The sequence below is a fragment of the Andrena cerasifolii genome, chromosome 12 (assembly GCF_050908995.1).
Source record: "Andrena cerasifolii isolate SP2316 chromosome 12, iyAndCera1_principal, whole genome shotgun sequence".
NCBI lineage: Eukaryota > Metazoa > Arthropoda > Insecta > Hymenoptera > Andrenidae > Andrena > Andrena cerasifolii.
Genome location: NC_135129.1, coordinates 2,479,985 through 2,498,116, shown reverse-complemented (window position 1 = coordinate 2,498,116; position 18,132 = coordinate 2,479,985). Strand labels below are relative to the sequence as shown.

Here is an 18,132-nt window from a genome sequence, read left to right as displayed (position 1 = left end):
TTATTATAATTGCAAGTGACCGAGCATAGGCACGGGGGAATGGAAACAGGGAATAGCTATCGCCGTGGAAAGTGGTAAATATCTTTTGAACGGCGTTAAACTTTTCCAATTTGAGGGGAAACTTTTCTTGGAGTGCTCGGTCATTCTAAACTCTCGCTCCGCCAGCATTAATGACCGTGTGTAATTACTCCCCATTGAAAGGATGCAGCAGCAAAGTGCAGCTGCATCTCACTTTTCGTTCCCTTTCTTTATTTTTTAATGAAATCATGTCCGGGTAAAATCGTGCGTCTGTTTCCGAAAACCGATCCCTTGCAAACTGAGTAATAAGACAATCAAGAAATATGTCGTAAGGTATTCCAAAGACGGTGAACTTTAATAATTATTAACTCAGCGGAATGGTCATGAAATGCTTATTTTTATCGAGCATATGGAGGGAAAATTTGCGAATTTGTACTCGAGTACATGTACCGAAGGAAGCGAATAATTGAAATGAGAGTTATTCATTCGTTATACGAATTCCTGCACGGTGGATGTATTTAAGATCAAAAGGATCGCATTCCAGAGGACTGGTGGGAATATTATTCGATAGACAAAAGAAGTTCTAGTAGAAGAGTCGTCTTAACCCCATTCAGCAACAAGTTGGCCACCTAATTAATTAAATCGTGGTTAGATATTGTATTTTATTTACCTATACACAATTTCTCTTTCAATATCTTTATAAAGCCATTGAAATTGGATTTGTCTTATAGAAATATCTTAAAGAAACTACGTAGTTAAATATGAAGCACGATTAATTAGTGCACTTTGATCTTCGCAGTAAGCCTTGCAAAAAGTAGAAGTGAATTCTAGAAATATTACACAAAGTTGGAATGCACCGTTTAAACATTTCAGTAAACTAATAATAATTACTCTATTGCTTTCTGGACCCTATTTGCCTGGAGAATTGTCCCACTGCAAACACAGAAATTTGCAGTAAAATCTAGTTCTTTAAAGACTTGCACAAATTAGTTGCGAAATTGTTTACACCTTCGAATAAGGGTGTAATAATTACTCGAGCGCTTGTAGGCCTTAAACGCCCTTCCTTCTGGCAAGAGGAATTAATTAAAATTCCATACATCGCCGTCTATAGAAAGCAAATTATTCTCCCAAATATTTCTACAAATATTCTTGCAATTATTCATTTACACGGACAGGTTCAACTGAACGCTATTTAAACGTTTTAATTAATACTTGGAATATTTTGATAGGACGTAAGAAATAAAAATATAAGAAATTAGCAAATGCTATTCGATTATTGCTACTCCAGAATACGAGTATAGTGTTAAAATAAAAGGATAAGTGGAACTTGGAATATTTCAGCGCGGTGCTGGAACTGATGGGATTTTAAAATTTTAAGACTCCCCTCTGTTTCACCACCTTACCTACTGATATGTGCAATATACCGCAGACCAGGTATTGAACACAGGTATCAGCTTTTTTTGTAACATACGTTTAATATGCCAAGAAAAAATATAACAAAGACAATAACAATCGAACTTAAACGCATAAACTAGGAACAAACTGTCTTTGAGTTTGGGTTAGACTAAAGACCCTGTTCGGGTTCGCACAGTCTCTTGTTATGACATCGCTTACATCTTATACATATAGTGATACTATCGAGTATCTATGTATATCCTAAAAAATTAAAAAAAAAAATTAAAACCAACTTCAAAAACATAAAAATGCACTAAAAAGTAAAAAATAATATTTTCCCTTATTTAATCTACGACTATCAATTTTTTATGTCGACGCCTCGTCATTTGCACTGTGTAAATCTGGCGCCGACTTAAACAAATGAATAGTCGTCGATTAAATAAAGGAAAAAATTATTTTCTACTTTTCAGTGCAGTTTTATGTTTTTCAAGTCGTTTTTAATTTTTCTTACACTTTTTTATTTTTTACTTTTTAGTTATTTAAGTTACATAACTATATTTATTTAAAAAAAAAAGTTTGCTAGAAATTCCGAAAATAAGCGACTTGAAAAGTGGAAATAAGGATATCTGAAATTCGTTATATGGGGTCTACAATTCAAAGCGCGGAAATACTCTAAAATACGAGAATACATGAAATACAAATTATGTAATGAGGCGAAGTTTGAATTAACCAGTACCGGCAAAGTATTCAGCCAATATTGACGCAGTGTGGAATGAGGCCACCGGGGCATCGCCCTCTTTCGAATAAAAAAAAGATAATCAAAATCGGTCCTTATGCTGAGGAGTTATGCGGGGACAAACGTAAAAAAAATAAATACATACGAGCGAATCTATAACCTCCTCCTTTTTGAAATCGGTTAAAAAGAAGGGAAATTGTTTGCATCGCTAAGTCTACAATGTAAGGCACGTTAGTGTGTTTTTAAACTAGTATAGAAAAATGTACGCAAAACTATACAACGCTGGTAGCCGGTATAGTATCAGCTATACCTCGTCTGTAAGCCTACACTCGCATAAGCGCTAGCGACGCGTAGCGGTAAAACGTGTAAACGAAAATGAGCGTTCAAATGCCATTTGTACCCTCCATCGAGGATATAGAATTGTTCCGTCACAGACGAGATATAGGATAGACCTATCACCACAGACCAAGTCATAGTAGCGTAAGTGATAGGGATGCACCACTACAGTGGTTCGCGTTATAAGCGATACTTTCGAAAACCGGTCAAACCCGATTGGGCTGAAATTTTGAAAATAGCTTCATTTTGCATAAAAATAGGCTATACTTCCGAAAACCGGTCAAACCCGATTGGGCTGAAATTTTGCAAATAGCTTCATTTTGCATAAAAATAACGTTTGCGAGAAGGATTTTTGGCGACTCGAAAATTTTTTTTTTACCATTTCAATGTCATTCTCTATCTTACCGACAGAGCGGAGAATCGGATTCAACAGTTATTCAGTGCATTCTCCTTATTAATCTCCTAAAATCTATAAAACAGAGATCAACTTAGAAAGAGATATCAGCTTGATACTGGGTATTAGTATTGGTTTTGGGTTAGTTTGGGGCGGGGGGCGCGCGCCCGCTCGCGGGCGCGTAAAGCATGGTAGCGAACCGATGTGAGTTTACACGGGGCCAAGCTTCAATGCATTCTCCTTATTAAATTTGACTCAAATTTTGCGTACAGGATTTTTTAAACACATGTACGAATCGAAGGTCCTGGATCAGGATGAGAAGGCGCTGTTTTATTTTTTATCACACCTATCTTGTGGGTGTTGACAGTCGCGGTCGCTGGGCCCGTGACTCGTGCGCCTGTTCCAGAGATAGAAACAATGTTGCGAGAAACATTTTTAGCCATTTAAGTTAGGATCCAAAATTCAGTTAAAACTGCGGAATTAAGGATGACACCATGATTGATCACATCTGTGAATATTTATGGCGGTATGAAGTGAAGAAGTCAGGCAGAGACCCATTCGAAACATTATTGAACGATATTAAATATGTATATACAGGAGAATAATAAAGAGAATGTTTGAATAACTGTTGTATCCTATTCTCGACTCTGTCGGTAAGGTAGGGAACGGCATTGAAATGGTAAAAAAAAAATTCGAGTCGCCAAAAATCCTTCTCGCAAACGTTATTTTTATGCAAAATGAAGCTATTTGCAAAATTTCAGCCCAATCGGGTTTGACCGGTTTTCGGAAGTTTCGCCTAAAAATAACGTTTGCGAGAAGGATTTTTGGCGGCTCGAAAAACTTTTTTTTACCACTTCAGTGTCGTTCTCTACCTTGCCGACAGAGCGGAGAATCGGATACAACAGGTATTAGTTTATCGCTAACACTGAAACTTACATCAGTAAAATCTAATTCTTTAAAGCCTCGCAGAAAGTTGCGTGATGTATGAGTGTCGTGGTGTGCATAGATGCAACTGCGAGTTACATTTAAAACCCGCATTGGAAAATAAAATTTTGTCTAGCCCTGAGAAATTCATCGGTTCAGTGAAGTGTGTGCACGTCATAGTGCATATTATCTCGTGATTTCTCAATTCGCGCATCAACTTCGTCGATTACTGGACCATGTGGGAGGCCTTTTAACAGGATTCCATTGAGATATACCCGTCACCTAGAAGACTTTTTCAGAAACTGAAAGACGTTTAAAAACAGGAAGTGCTTTTGTAATCGTGTGCAATGCGATTGTAGAGGCAGTGCCTGTGCCTGCCAAAAAGTATTTCATAGAGTACCGTGGCTCTATCCTATACTTCGTCGATGTTAGTAACTAAGGGGGAGAAACAAGTACGTCACTCATATTTCTCCAAATATTCCTGCAACTATTCATTTACACCAGGTTCAACTAAAATGTATTTATACATTATAAATAATACTATATGATATGTATAAGCATTAATTTTAATGTATCGAAAAATTAAACATTCAGAATAAAAGAGAATTCATTCGGCGTAGAAAATCATTTGCAAATCGAAAATCAAATGTTACTAATTGCTTGATATCTCAAGTTCTATCGATCGTAGTTAATAATAATTTCTACTGGGCGGTTAATGTAAATGTTGTTAACATTATTTGTCACAGCAATAGCCACTGGAATGGATATTTTAGCCGAAAATCCATTTTTGCCGAAGAATTCTTTGGATTTCGCAATTGTAACTAACCGTCGACCTTGTTTTGATCGGGGGACATCATTCCTCGAAGTCTACATAAGGAGCTCACAGATCTTCATGTACTCAGTCGTCGTCGGTCCTCCGGACTTGAAGGACCTCCGGGAACCCTGGAGCTGACGAACTACCGGGACCTACAGGACTTCCTGGACTTGCTGGGGACCTGGTCAGGGTTTCAACCCGGGTCCATCCCCCTCCCCCCGAAGCTGCCGAGTAATCTGCAGAGGCGGATTCAGGAGCCTTTCTTGGAGGGCGCGAAATATGTAAAAGTGCATAAGTACATTTTTCAACCCTCTTTTACAAGATTTAAAATTTGCTTGTAACTTATATTTTAATATCTCTATCAGATACTATAGCCTAATTAATTAAATTCACAATAATTATTTATACAGAATAATACTTAATTTCATAATATTTTTCTATTTTATTACTCATTGGTCTGCAAATCGGGGGGCTACTGCTAAAGAGGGATGCCTGTCTGCAGAGGTAGCAGTGAAACTGTTTTCAACGAACGGTGAGTAAAACTTTTCAATTCGTTCAATCTTTCTACATGCTATCGAACAAAACGATTGCTGTAGCGTGTGCTTCCAAATTATACATATACTTCTCGTTTAATACGCACAGAAAAAATGCAATATATATGTATTAAATTCGAGATAAAAGTCTTAGTATCGCGTTTTAAACATTCTAAACTATTTTTTCTTTAATTTCACAATCATTCGAGATGCTTAATGTTTTCGATACAAGTTACGCTTCTCAAGTTTAACTATTTCGTATGAGTTTTATGAATCTTCTCTTATTCATAGTTATTACATTCGAGTCGTTAGATTCTCTGAATAAAACATGAATAGATTGTCAAATATCCTAAGTAATTAGATACAAGAATTTCTTTAACTTGTAATACTTTGATACAATGTAAAATTAAATGTAACTCGAAATGTTTAAATAAATCCTTCCTTCCCTTTCTTCCACATATATAAATATATAAAATAAAGTAACGTGGAATTCTCAAGATATGTAAAATAATGGAGTTCAATAACGACGTTCACCAAAGTCGGAGGATGGATCGGACGGATAAACTATTAAAATGCCATGGGATACCTATGTTAATGTATTATTTCCATCGATTACTGGAATATGAGGGAGGTCGTTCATCAAGAATATACTGCAATACACGAACAATAAGTATCTGGAAGAATTTTTTGAAAACACTCTACTCGAGTCTGATCACATCTCCCCAATATTGAAAGACATATAGGTACACATAAAAAGAGCAGGATGCATGGCTGCAGCTGCGAAAAGTACATATTTTACAATGGACATTGCGATATAGAATTATTTCTGGCTTTGAGAAATTTCAACTTCCATGGGAAACAGTTGAGGTCGACAGCAACCTCTACCAATGTGACAACATTGACGAGAGGTGTAAGCTGACAGTTCGACTTTAACCGCGGCAGCGATCGGATCAGTGACTGTGCCTGCATATTATTTCGTGATTTCTCGATTCGCGCATAAATTTTATCAAGTACTGGACTATGTGGGAGATCGTTCAACAAGATTCTACTGCAATACACGAACAATAAGTATCTGGAAGAATTTTTTGAAAACACTCTACTCGAGTCCGATCACATCTCCCCAATATTGAAAGACATATAGGTACACATAAAAAGAGCAGGATGCATGGCTGCAGCTGCGAAAAGTACATATTTTACAATGGACATTGCGATATATAATTATTTCTGGCTTTGAGAAATTTCAACTTCCATGGGAAACAGTTGAGGTCGGACAGCAACCTCTACCAATGTGACAACATTGACGAGAGGTGTGATCCCTCAGTTCGACTTTACTCGCGACGGTGATCGGATCGGTGAACGTGCCTGCATATTATTTCGTGATTTCTCGATTCGCGCATAAATTTCATCAAGTACTGGAATATGTGGGAGGTCGTTCAACAAGATTCTACTGCTTTACACTCAGTGCCTGGAGGACTATTTTGGAAACAGTTTAAAAACACGAAGTGCTTTTGTAATCGTGCGCAATGCGATTGTAGAATCAGTGCTTATTTCGCGATAAAGTATTTCACAGTGCACAGTGGCCCTGCGTGTTAGTAATGCGAACGCGAACGTAAAGTCAGTGTTTTAACGCATCTAGAATTAATTCAGAGCACCAGTGCTCCTATTGCTTTTTCATCGCAAAAGTAATGGGACACATTTGGAAGTGTGACACATTTGGAACTGGACATTCGCCTGCAGATCGAATAGCTACTGCTGAATGGGGATGCCTGTGTGCATAGATAGCAGTGAGACTATTTTCAACGAACGGTGAGTGATACTTTTTCATTCTTTCAATGTTTCTGTATGCTTTTGAACAAAATGATTGCTGTAGCGAGCACAGTGACCACGAATACATACTTATTGTTAGCATTTGTGAATAGTAACGTTTAATGCGTGTCTTTTCAAATGTTCAATACACGTAGAAAAGTACAATGAATCAATTTTAAATTCGCGATAGGAGTTTTAATATCGCGTTTCAAACATTCTAAACTTCTTTTCTTTAATTTCACAATCATTCAGGATGCTTAATGTATCGAATACGAATTACATTTCTGAAGTTGAACTCTTTCGTGCGAGTTCTTTCAAATCTTCTCTCTTAACAGTAATTACATTCGAGTCATTAGATTCTCTTAATAAACAATGACAATCATCGTTGGTACTACTTTGTCACTATGCTCGCTACTTTTGCTTGCCCGTTGCATGTGCTAAATATAAAGACGCACTAGTGTCAATATTACGAGAAATAAAAAATGCCACTTTTACCACCTGATATCTCGACCTCGCATGGTCCCTTTATAAAATAATAGTATAATAATAAATGACTGCTGCCAAAGTGGCTGCTATTTGAACTTAAATTTCTCCCCCCCCCCCCCTGCATTAAACTAACTTTAAGCCACTAAACCTAAAATTTTATAAATCGCGGAAGAACTTGCACAGGTGCTTAGTTTTAACTAGCCATAGTCCTAGCAATAAGTTTTAGTTTAGGAACTTTAGTCGTAAGACTTTTTCCAAATTTTCAAAAATGCATTGGTCGAATATGGACCAGAAATATTTCGTAGAAATGGGTCACTTTCGTAGGTACCTCCGCGTTGGTGTGCCTGGACTTGGTAACGTTTTCCAATGCATTGCGTCTTGCAAAACGTTGTCAAGCTGAAGCCTACGATCTAGTTTAAGGGTTCAGATCGAGCCAAACTTACATTCGGTGAGCTTGGTTCGGTCTGGACATCTATTCAGAAATGCACTTGCGTACTTCGAGCGATAAGCTTCTGTTCCGCCTCGTTCTTTTTAAATACAAGAGTGCCAAACGCACCCTTCTAGAAATACAATTCGCCTTCGATCACTGATTTCTATTTCGCGCATGGTGTTCTCGCCCTTCATAGGCCGGCTGTGCTGGGTACAACTTATTACGGCTTTGCACAGAGGACCATTGTTAGACGAAGATGTGCGACGGTTCTCGTTCTCGGTCACGCTCGCCATGGCTGTGTAAAGTCGTGATATGGAGCACGCCGTGTAGAAACGAAATTTCGGTGGATCGAGGGTGAATGCTCGCGTCCCGCCGCGTCTTTCGGTCCTTTAGTCGTTTAGTCTCTTTTGCAATCTCAATCGGGAGATTCTTAGCTATTGCATGTCTCTCGAAAGTTACGCAAGTGCATATTTGCAATAGATTATGCCACTAGGGCTCATTGTAAAGAGTGCGATAGGCTAGATTTAGGGGTAGAGGTACGCTTGCTTGTTGAGGGTGACGCCTTTTACCTTTGCTTTCGCTTACAATTAGCTTCACCGTACACCGTGTCGTTTCGCATTTAGTATACTTTTATAGACTTGTCATAGTGTATTCTCTATTTCCTACTTTCAATCCTCTTTTCTTTTTTCCGGAAATATAATTCGTTCTCGGGAGAGATCTTGAATTAGCACAAGATGCTCGGGCACGATACACTCGCCTGTGCAAATTGTCGGCTTTGTGGTGGGAGCGCGTATTGCAGCTGCATGTGATTTAATTGTGAGGCGGGCTGCTGTGAGTCTGACCCCTCAGGCGCGGCCCGAGCGGGGAACTCCCGTTAATGGGGGGCTGGATGAATCGTGGTCGCGTATTAACGTTTTGTCCGTGCAACTGCAATGCGTGAGTGTATCGAGCAGCTCGAGATCTCTCGCGACGGCGAATCCGTGTCCGTTTGTCAATTCTTTTTCTATCTCTGCAATGAGATACTTAGAGTCTAATTGTCACTTGAAAGCAGTGAAAGTGTACCTCTAAAATATGCGAAAGAAATTGTAATGGCATATGTGTAGAAAGATCGACGAGAACCTCTCGTCTATCTTTCTTACGCGCGCATGCTAACCCTGTGGACTTTAAAGTCAAGTCTTTGGAAATAATTTTAGTAGTTTTTTACCTTATACCGCAATCACAGTCCAAAGGGTTAGTATACCGAAGCATAGTCTGTTATGCTTCCTCTGCAAAAACTAATTGTAGAGTGGTGTGTGTGCTGCGAAATTTAGAAAATTTAGCCAGGCAAGTCTAGTTTTAAGCGCATCATCGAAACATTCGCCGAGGGATTCGTCGAGGGATTCGCCAAGGTTTTCTCTGGTGAATTCTTTAATAAAGAATTCACTAAGAGATTCGTTGCTGGTTTCAAGGAAGAATTATATCTGGGTTAGGGTTTACTAACACAGTAGATTAGAATTAGAAATTATTTTCTGGCATTCCATGCCATTAGCGCCCGATGAGGCTGCTTCTTTTTCCTATTACAATTATCATGCGCCCAAACAGGCTGCTGTATTTTTTAATTAAAATTGAAAAGGATGAGACCTGGTGATGGTTTATTAGAATTAAAAAGCATTAGGCGCCCAAAGAGGCTACGCCTTGCATATATTAAAATTGAAAAACCTTAGACGCCCGAAGAGGCCACTCCTTTTTTCTATCAGACTTAAGCAGAATTCATTGAGCGCCCAATGTGGCTGCTGGAAATTTTTCTCAAAGTCTCAATTGTGTGGCGCCTTCCAATTTAAAGGAAATTTTTTCGAACTTGTTTAAATATAAATTGTCTGTTTCAGTTATAGTGTTTGTGATCGCCCGTAATGCGATCGTAGAGTCAGTGTTTTTGCGCAAGTAAAGCTAGTCGAGAGCACCGGTGCTCTAATAACTTTTTCACCGCGAAAGTAGAGTCATGCACGAGTCCAACTGCAGCTGCGACGTTGAGAGCTAAGCTGGGGCTGAGTTGAGGGGTGCTCGTCTGAGAGCTGCTGATCAGAGGGGTGCTGATGAGACGGTTGATGATCAGAGGGGAGCTGGTCTCAGGGATGCTGGTCAGAGGGTTACGAGTTTGCAGAGATGCAGTACTGACGATGACAGCAAGTAGTGAGTCATTTTATAATTATTTGAATGGGGGTGCACGTGGTACAGCTACTTAGCTCTTCCGATTCTGGCCGTTCCAACACAAATGCACGACATGCAGAGGCCCTTTTCACATGGTCGGTATTCGTTTGGGGAACTCTTATGCAATATTTCGCGAATATGGTCTAGGGCGTCTAGGCAGTAGCCTTATGGCGTGGTCCTTTTCTAAACCATATTCACGAAATATCATAGAAATGTTCCCGAAACTAATGCCAATTATATAAGATGCGCCACTAAACGTTATGCATGTGTGTTCGAAAGAGCAGCATCGATTGAGCTGACCATACAAGGTACTCGTAGATAGTGACATGCATGTGTCTGTCTCAAAATAAAAAAATAAATAAATCAATACAATTTTTGCTCGCGATTCTTACAATTTTATATCGATTAATAATAATTCGTAAAATAATCCGATCGATCGAGTCAAGTAGAGTCACCGCGAAATTTTTTGAAATGGGTCTCAATGAAACTAGTCTTCCTAGCAATCTTGCATTCTAGCAAGATCTTTTATGATCGCCGGTAATGCGATCGTAGAGTCCACGCTTTTTTTCGCGTCCATATATTTTCAAGAGCGCCGCGGCTCTTGTGTAGAGTTGTATTACCGCGAATTTACAGTAAAATTTTTGCGGATCTATGATTTATACAGAGCACGGGAGCTCGTGTTGATTTTTCGTCGCGAAAGTAAAATCAACCTTTTGCGTATCGGAAATTTGTCCAGAGCACCGGTGCTCTAATTGCTTTTTCATCGCGAAAGTAGAGTAAAATTTTCGATTAGCTTCAATTTTCAGCTCAGCTCTGTGCTTGGTATTCTAGGTCCTAGAAAGGACCTAGCTTGTGGGCCCTAGAGAGGGCCTTCGGCATAGGCCCTAGAGAGGGTCCTAGTCATGGGCCCTAGAGAGGGCCTAGCTCGTGGGCCCTAGAGAGGGTCCTAGTCATGGGCCCTAGAGAGGGTCCTAGTCATGGGCCCTAGAGAGGGCCTTCGGCATAGGCCCTAGAGAGGGTCCTAGTCATGGGCCCTAGAGAGGGCCTAGCTCGTGGGCCCTAGAGAGGGCCTAGAATTATGCTAGCTTAGTAGCTAGCTAAGATGTTCTTGCATGCATGCTGTAGAATGTAGAATACGAGTACCTTGTATAAGTGCAGAGAGATCGACGATAATCGTCAGTCTATCTCTCTTTCGATTTCGCTTTCGCGTTCGCGGTTGTCATTAATAGTAGAGTGAAATCATCGTTTCCCTCATTGCAAACAATGACGGACGCGATGAGTTTATTGAAATGGAGGGTGGATGGGATTGGTGTTTGTTTCGGGATGGGTCACTTTCGTAGGTACCTCCACGTTGGTGTGCCCGGTTCCTTGGTAACGTTTCTCAAGCATTGCGACTTGCAAAACGATATCAAGCTAAAGCCTACGATCTAGGTTAAGGGTCCAGATCGAGCCAAACTTACATTCGGTGAGTTTGGTTCGGTCTAGATATCTAATCAGAATTTTATTCTCTTTCAGGTAAGTATTTCTTCGATGGTTTTACATGACTTTTTCCCTTTCATGCATCTTATCGATGTTTCCATTATTTCGTCTACTTTATGTATCTCTGCGATGGGTTTTCATGATTTATTCTATTTCATGCATTTCTTCGATGGTTTTGCATGATTTAGTTTATTTCGTTGATTTCTTCAATGGTTTTGAACTCTGTACGTCATGGCGAGGTATTCCACGTTACATCATGAAAGCATGTCTTCCACAAATAATGCTGTTGTTTATATAAATTTGTATGTTAAATAAATTTGTTTTGCGTTAAATAAACCTGAATAAGACAGCAAGGTTAAAAGGCGCATGTGTTCTTGTTTTGTTGTGACCCTTTTTTCTCGGTCGTTGCACGGAATACGTTTATAAAATGATGTTTAAATTGTCACGCTAGCAGAATCATTTGTAAATCGCGGGCTTCGAATGACCTAATTTTACACTTCTTGATTTCTAATTCCTACCACGCGTAGCGTTACAATCTGTTTCGAGGCATCATCGGTAACGTTGCATGCGACACAAAAATGGTAATGGGGCTCTGGAGTCAAAAAATCAAATGACACAGAAGACAATAGAGTGAAGTAATAGAGTGAAAGGTCTATTCTGTACCTGGTCTGTGATACAACGAAGAAAGAAGCTTGAATCAGACGATAATGATGTCATTTATCCGCGAACGCAAGTTTTAGTTCTTTTCTTGCTGCTTTTAGCGTTGTAACCTTATTCTAAATCGATAAAGTTGGATGTGACAGAAAAATGGTAAGGAGGCTCCTGAGTTGCGTGATTTTACATTAGATGCTTAAGGGGGTAGACACGTCACGTCACCTGGCCGATTCGGCAGGTCGGTATTACAGCATTTTTTTCTGCACAGAAATGGTAATACCGATAGATCGACGATTACCCGGTGAACGCGAGAGGGAGCTGTTTGCGATTTCTGTATTCTATTCTGAATAAGGAAAGAAATTCTCAGCTGTTCCGTTATACTTATAAAAATTTAAATGGAAAGTCGGCTGGTAGAGCAAACGTAGAAAATTCATTGCAACATTTTAATTACTTGAAATGCGCTTATGCTATAATGTATTACTTTGGCAGTAAGGAATTCTAAGTGAAAAGGGAAAATAGATGAGGGAATGTCCCCAGAAAATGAAATTTGTTAGGTTAGACATTTTTTTACTAGCAAAGCACCGAAACAGAACATGAAATACACTTATTACACGTCCTCTGCAGAAAGCAGTTATCAACAAAATTGTATCGAATGTTGAATTGGGCTAGTGAAAATGCGCAGACTGGATGCGCGTGATTATTATGTGATCGGCTCCTCGAAGTGACAGAAAATATAACCTAATTGCTATACCCGATTTCCTAAAGATACTGTTGTAGCGTAATAATAATATTTTGAAAGGATGATAAAAAGTTCACAAATGTTTCGTAAAAGAACGAAATAGCCACTAAACATTTGTTGTCATATAGCATATATTTAGGTTATATTTTCTGTCACTTCGAGGAGCCGACCACATAATAATCACGCGCATCCAGTCTGCGCATTTTCACTAGCCCAATTCAACATTCAATATAATTTTGTATATATAATGTTTGTTGATAACTGCTTTCTGCAGAGGACGTGTAATAAGTGTATTTCATGTTCTGTTTCGGTGCTTTGCTAGTAAAAAAATGTCTAACCTAACAAATTTCATTTTCTGGGGACATTCCCTCATCTATTTTCCCTTTTCACTTAGAATTCCTTACTGCTAACGTAGAATATTGTAGCATAAGCACATTTCAAGTAATTAAAATGTACAATGAATTTTCTACGTTTACAGTACCAGCCGACTTTCCGTTTAAATTTTTATAAGTATAACGGAACAGCTGAGAATTTCGTTCCTTATTCAGAATAGAATACAGAAATAGCAAACAGCTCCCTCTCGCGTTCACCAGGTAATCGTCGATCTATCGGTATTACCATTTCTGTGCAGAAAAAAATGCTGTAATACCGACCTGCCGAATCGGCCAGGTCACGTGACGTGTCTACCCCCTTAAGTCTAGCTTATATTTTGTTTGTGATTACACTCTGCAGAACCAAGTGTCTGTAATGTTTTTACTGTTTATAATTCTACAATAATCTAAAGTATAGGTACTTCACACACGTAAAATTTAATTATGCTTGTAAAAATTTGTAAATACAGTACTTTGAAGCAGGGGGCGATCGGGGCGGTCGCCCCCTTCAAGAGTAATAAAATAGAAAAATATCCCAGATAGCACGCGTCGTCTATAAGCCGTTTTTTAAAACTTCGTGAAAGTCTGAAAGACGTCTTAAAGGCGGCTTATAGACGACGTGTGCTATGTGGGATTATGACATGATGTATTATTCTGTATAAATAATTAATGTAAATTAAATTATTTAGGCTACAGTATCAGATAGAGATATTAAAATATAAATTACAAGCAAATTCTAAATATTGTAAAAGAAGATTAAAAAATGTACTTATCTACTTTTCCATATTTGGCCCCCTCCAAGAAAGGCTCCTGAATTCGACTCTGCTTTGAAGTTAACCCTACACCACCGCGTTCCTGCAACGTTGTAGCAATATCCCTATGTCCGCCCCGTGCAATATTGCGCGGCAACGTTGCAGCAATATTACGCCGCAACGTTCCTGCAATGCTGTATGGGTATATATAAATACATGTATTTATCAACGTAAAGTAGAAAATCTCGATCATAAATGAACCACGAGTATGTCAGGACTGGCAACGTATTACATTAAATACAAATTCAAAATCTCCGAATAATCAATCATTAGAAAGTAATTTTTGTATTTTATTATAGGTAGCAATAAATATTTAATATCTCTTACAATATTTTTAATACACTTTACCGCGTCGTCAATATTAAAAATCTAATGTAAAATCAATGTTGCTCGCAAGAATTTTGCAATCAATAAGAAAATTTGCATAACTGGACTTAATAATAATAACCAGTGGTATAAATATTGCGAGGGCAGCACACCGGTCAGTTTTATCTATCGCAAACTGGAAGTAATTCTGACCAATCCCACCTCTCAAAGGTTGCATCAAATGCGGAAAGGCGACTCGCTGCCATTTTCACTTGACATACTCCGGTCTCCGTGCGCTCCAGTGCGCTCTGAGGTTTCCAAGATGGCGAAGAAAACGGTGGCGGATAAAACGCCTCAAAACGAAGATTCTGTTAAAAATAATGACGATATATTGAACGACGATGAAGAACCGAATTTCAGCGATCCCGAAGGTTTCGTTGACGATATCAGCGATGAAGGTAAACGCAGTCCCTCGCGAGTGACAGTCGAAAGAGGCTACAGTGTGTCGATTAAAAGCATGGCTACGTATAGTCGCAAATGTGGCACGCGGACCTAACCTCGAAAATTACGAACTTGTACATCTCGTGCAATCGAAAGACATCGAACTTCGGAATAAACGACGCGCAGAAGCATCCGGCAGTACACTGCCGGGGATAAGGAATGTATACTTACGATTTTCACGTTCACAGAACTTCTTGGCGATATCCTGAAGCAAAAGCCATCCGAGACAGATGGAGTAGAGTCAGTGATTGTCATCGACGGAGTTCCCCAGGTCGAGCCGGAAAGATTGGAGAAGCTCCAATCCGTCATCAGCAAAGTTTTAGGAAAGTTCGGTACAATAGTGAACCAATATTATCCCAAAAACGAGAACGGATACACGAAAGGGTGGGCTTGATTTTTCTTCGCGCTCGATCGTAATTCCTTAACGGTGGTAATAACATAATTCGTTTTATTACAGATACATATTCCTGGAGTACAATAACCCTATCAATGCCTTAGCAGCTGCTCAAAATGTAAATAATTACAAGATCGACAAGCAGCACACGTTCAAAGTGAACTTATTCACGGACTTCAAGAAGTTCGAAGATATTCCAGACGAATGGGAGCCACCGAAGCCACAGCCGTTCAAAGCCGCGACAGATTTACATTATTACCTTCTAGAGCCTGACGCTTACGACCAATTCTGCGTACTCTGCGGAAATGGCCCCTGCGTTACCGTCCAGGTGTGGCAGAATTCTGCTCCCGAGACAACGCTGCTGGAAGAACGTTCTGTAAGTTGTCGCCGCCTTTGGACCGTGTAAACCTCTCCGTTCGTTTTTCATAGAAATTTTTCATTCTTTCACAGCGCTGGACAGAGACGTACGTTAAATGGTCTCCTTTGGGGACATACTTGTCGACTTTTCACAAACCAGGAGTTGCATTATGGGGCGGACCGCAATTTTTGCAACAAGCAAAGTTTGGGCAGAAAGGCGTCGAGTGCATTGATTTCTCACCCTGCGAACGTTACTTAGTAACATATACACCTCGAACCGATCTCGGTTCTGACCAGAAGCGTCTCGTAATTTGGGACATTCTCACTGTCCAAGAGAAGCGCTCCTTTTACGCAGATGGCTCTTCGGTGTGGCCCATCTTCCGTTGGTCACACGACGATAAATATCTTGCTCGTATGGGAGAAGATGTTCTGAGCGTGTACGAAACACCTGTAGGTCTCTCTCTTTCAACATCGCGCATGGCTTAATAGTTAAATCTCGATAAACTAATTCAGCGTAAATGTTACAGTCGTTTGGATTATTGGACAAGAAGAGCATAAAAATCCCTGGCATCAGAGATTTCAGTTGGTCTCCGACAGACAATATCCTTGCTTACTGGGTGCCCGAAGATAAGGACGTTCCTGCTAGAGTCACCCTTCTTGAAATTCCAAAGTAACTAGCTCAACTTCTTTATCGTGTATTCGCTTTGTTGTACGATTCATAATTATAAACTTCTGCTTGCAGCCGCAATGAAATACGTAATAAGAACTTGTTTAACGTAGCTGACTGTAAGGTCTACTGGCAAAAGTCGGGAGATTATCTCTGCGTGAAGGTTGATCGTTTTGCCAAGCGCAAGGAAAAGACGGAGCAGAAATATACGGTATGTATTAAACTGGTTTTTAAACGTGGAATAATACACTTGCGCTTCTGCTAATCTGTGCTTTTGTTACCAGGGTATGTCGTATAACTTCGAAATCTTTCACATGAGGGAGAAACAGATTCCAGTTGATAGCGTAGAAATAAAGGAACCAATCCACGCGTTTGCCTGGGAGCCTGTTGGCAGCAAATTCGCTATTATTCACGGAGAGATTCCAAGCGTTAACGTTAGTTTTTATGAAGTACGATTTGGTCACCAGCCTGCACTTCTCAGTAAGTATTAATAATTGTTTCGCAAGTGATATCGCCGACAATCTGTATTTTAATACTCGTGCCTAACAGAGAAATTGGAGAAGAAGGCGTGCAATCACTTATTCTGGTCACCGTCTGGACAGTTCATCGTCCTCGCTGGTTTGACAACCATGGCAGGAGCTTTGGAATTTATCGACACTAATGACTTTACCATCATGAATTCAACTGATCATTATCAGACTTCGGACGTCGAATGGGATCCTACCGGACGGTGGGTGTAGATTCATTCTTCCGTTCGGGTAAATTATATTACGAAGCATTCCGTAAACACGGGTTTTTCTTGCAGATATGTTGTAACAGCCGTTTCCAGCTGGAAAACCAGCGTCGACAATGGATATTGGATATGGACGTTCCAAGGTCGTATCTTAAAGAGAGTTAATCTTAACCAATTTAATCAGCTACTGTGGCGGCCAAGACCGCCGACGTTATTGACACCGGAGCAAATCAAGGAGATCAAGAAGAACCTGAAGAAATATTCTGCACAATTCGAGAGCAAGGATCGTATGCGACTAACGCGTGCTTCGAAGGTACTTGAATTCTTTGTTTGAAAGGCATTTAATACAGCGCAGCTGTTTAACGAATGAAAAATCTTCTAGGAATTAATCGAGAAACGTTGCGCGGCGATGAAATCGTTCGACGAATACCGTTCCAAACGTGTTGAGGAGTGGAATAATCAGAAGAAGCGGCGTTTAGAATTACGTAACAGTGCGTATCCGAATGACTAACTTGTTTGCTGTGTGTTTTTCAGGCGCAATATCGAGACTACTTTTCTTTTCCCAGATATCGATACCGATGAATTGGATTCCGACGCGAAGAACGTTGAGGAGGAAGTAATCGAATTTTTCGTCAAAGAAGAAACATTCATAATCGACGACAAATAAAAGTCCGTGGGAGAAATTGTCCTGCCTGCCGTTTTTGGAAATCTCTAGTGCAAAACCGATTCAATCATTTGTGCAAAGTGTCATCGAAATAATTATCTTCCGGAGTCACATTAAATTGTGACTCTCAATAGTGAGCAATGACTATTCTAAGTGGTTACGAACAGTTTCTCGTATATTATTCCTGCACGCTAATTGGAATTGCTTCCACCATCACGGCGTTTCGTATAAAACGTCGCAATCATAGTACCATAAAGTTTTATCACGTTCCATACAGGATAGTATGTCAATCAACAAATAATTATTATCAGTATAACCACATGCAGCGCAGTTTTTATTTGCCGAACCTACAAGTAGCTCGGTCTATCGGATGAAACGTATATTTATTTACGTTAA

General features: G+C 39.7%; 1 protein-coding gene across 1 annotated transcript; it reads left to right on the top strand.

Annotated features, from left to right (window-relative positions):
- The first annotated feature begins 14,688 nt into the window (after positions 1-14,688).
- On the top strand, positions 14,689-18,057 carry Eif3b (eukaryotic translation initiation factor 3 subunit B). The gene is made up of 11 exons (XM_076824720.1): positions 14,689-14,878; positions 15,110-15,305; positions 15,379-15,691; positions 15,766-16,122; positions 16,200-16,342; positions 16,415-16,550; positions 16,624-16,819; positions 16,889-17,069; positions 17,145-17,385; positions 17,455-17,563; positions 17,639-18,057. Exons 1-11 carry the CDS (start codon positions 14,743-14,745, stop codon positions 17,737-17,739), a joined length of 2,109 nt encoding a protein of 702 aa, XP_076680835.1. The 5' UTR covers positions 14,689-14,742; the 3' UTR covers positions 17,740-18,057.
- The last annotated feature ends 75 nt before the right edge of the window (positions 18,058-18,132 follow it).

Coding starts and splice junctions, on each gene's coding strand:
- Eif3b (XM_076824720.1), top strand. CDS start 14,743: ATGGCGAAGAAAACGGTGGCGGATAAAACGCCTCAAAACGAAGATTCT. Junction 15,692..15,765: donor CGCTGCTGGAAGAACGTTCT/GTAAGTTGTCGC, acceptor ATTCTTTCACAG/CGCTGGACAGAGACGTACGT. Junction 17,386..17,454: donor GACTAACGCGTGCTTCGAAG/GTACTTGAATTC, acceptor AAAATCTTCTAG/GAATTAATCGAGAAACGTTG.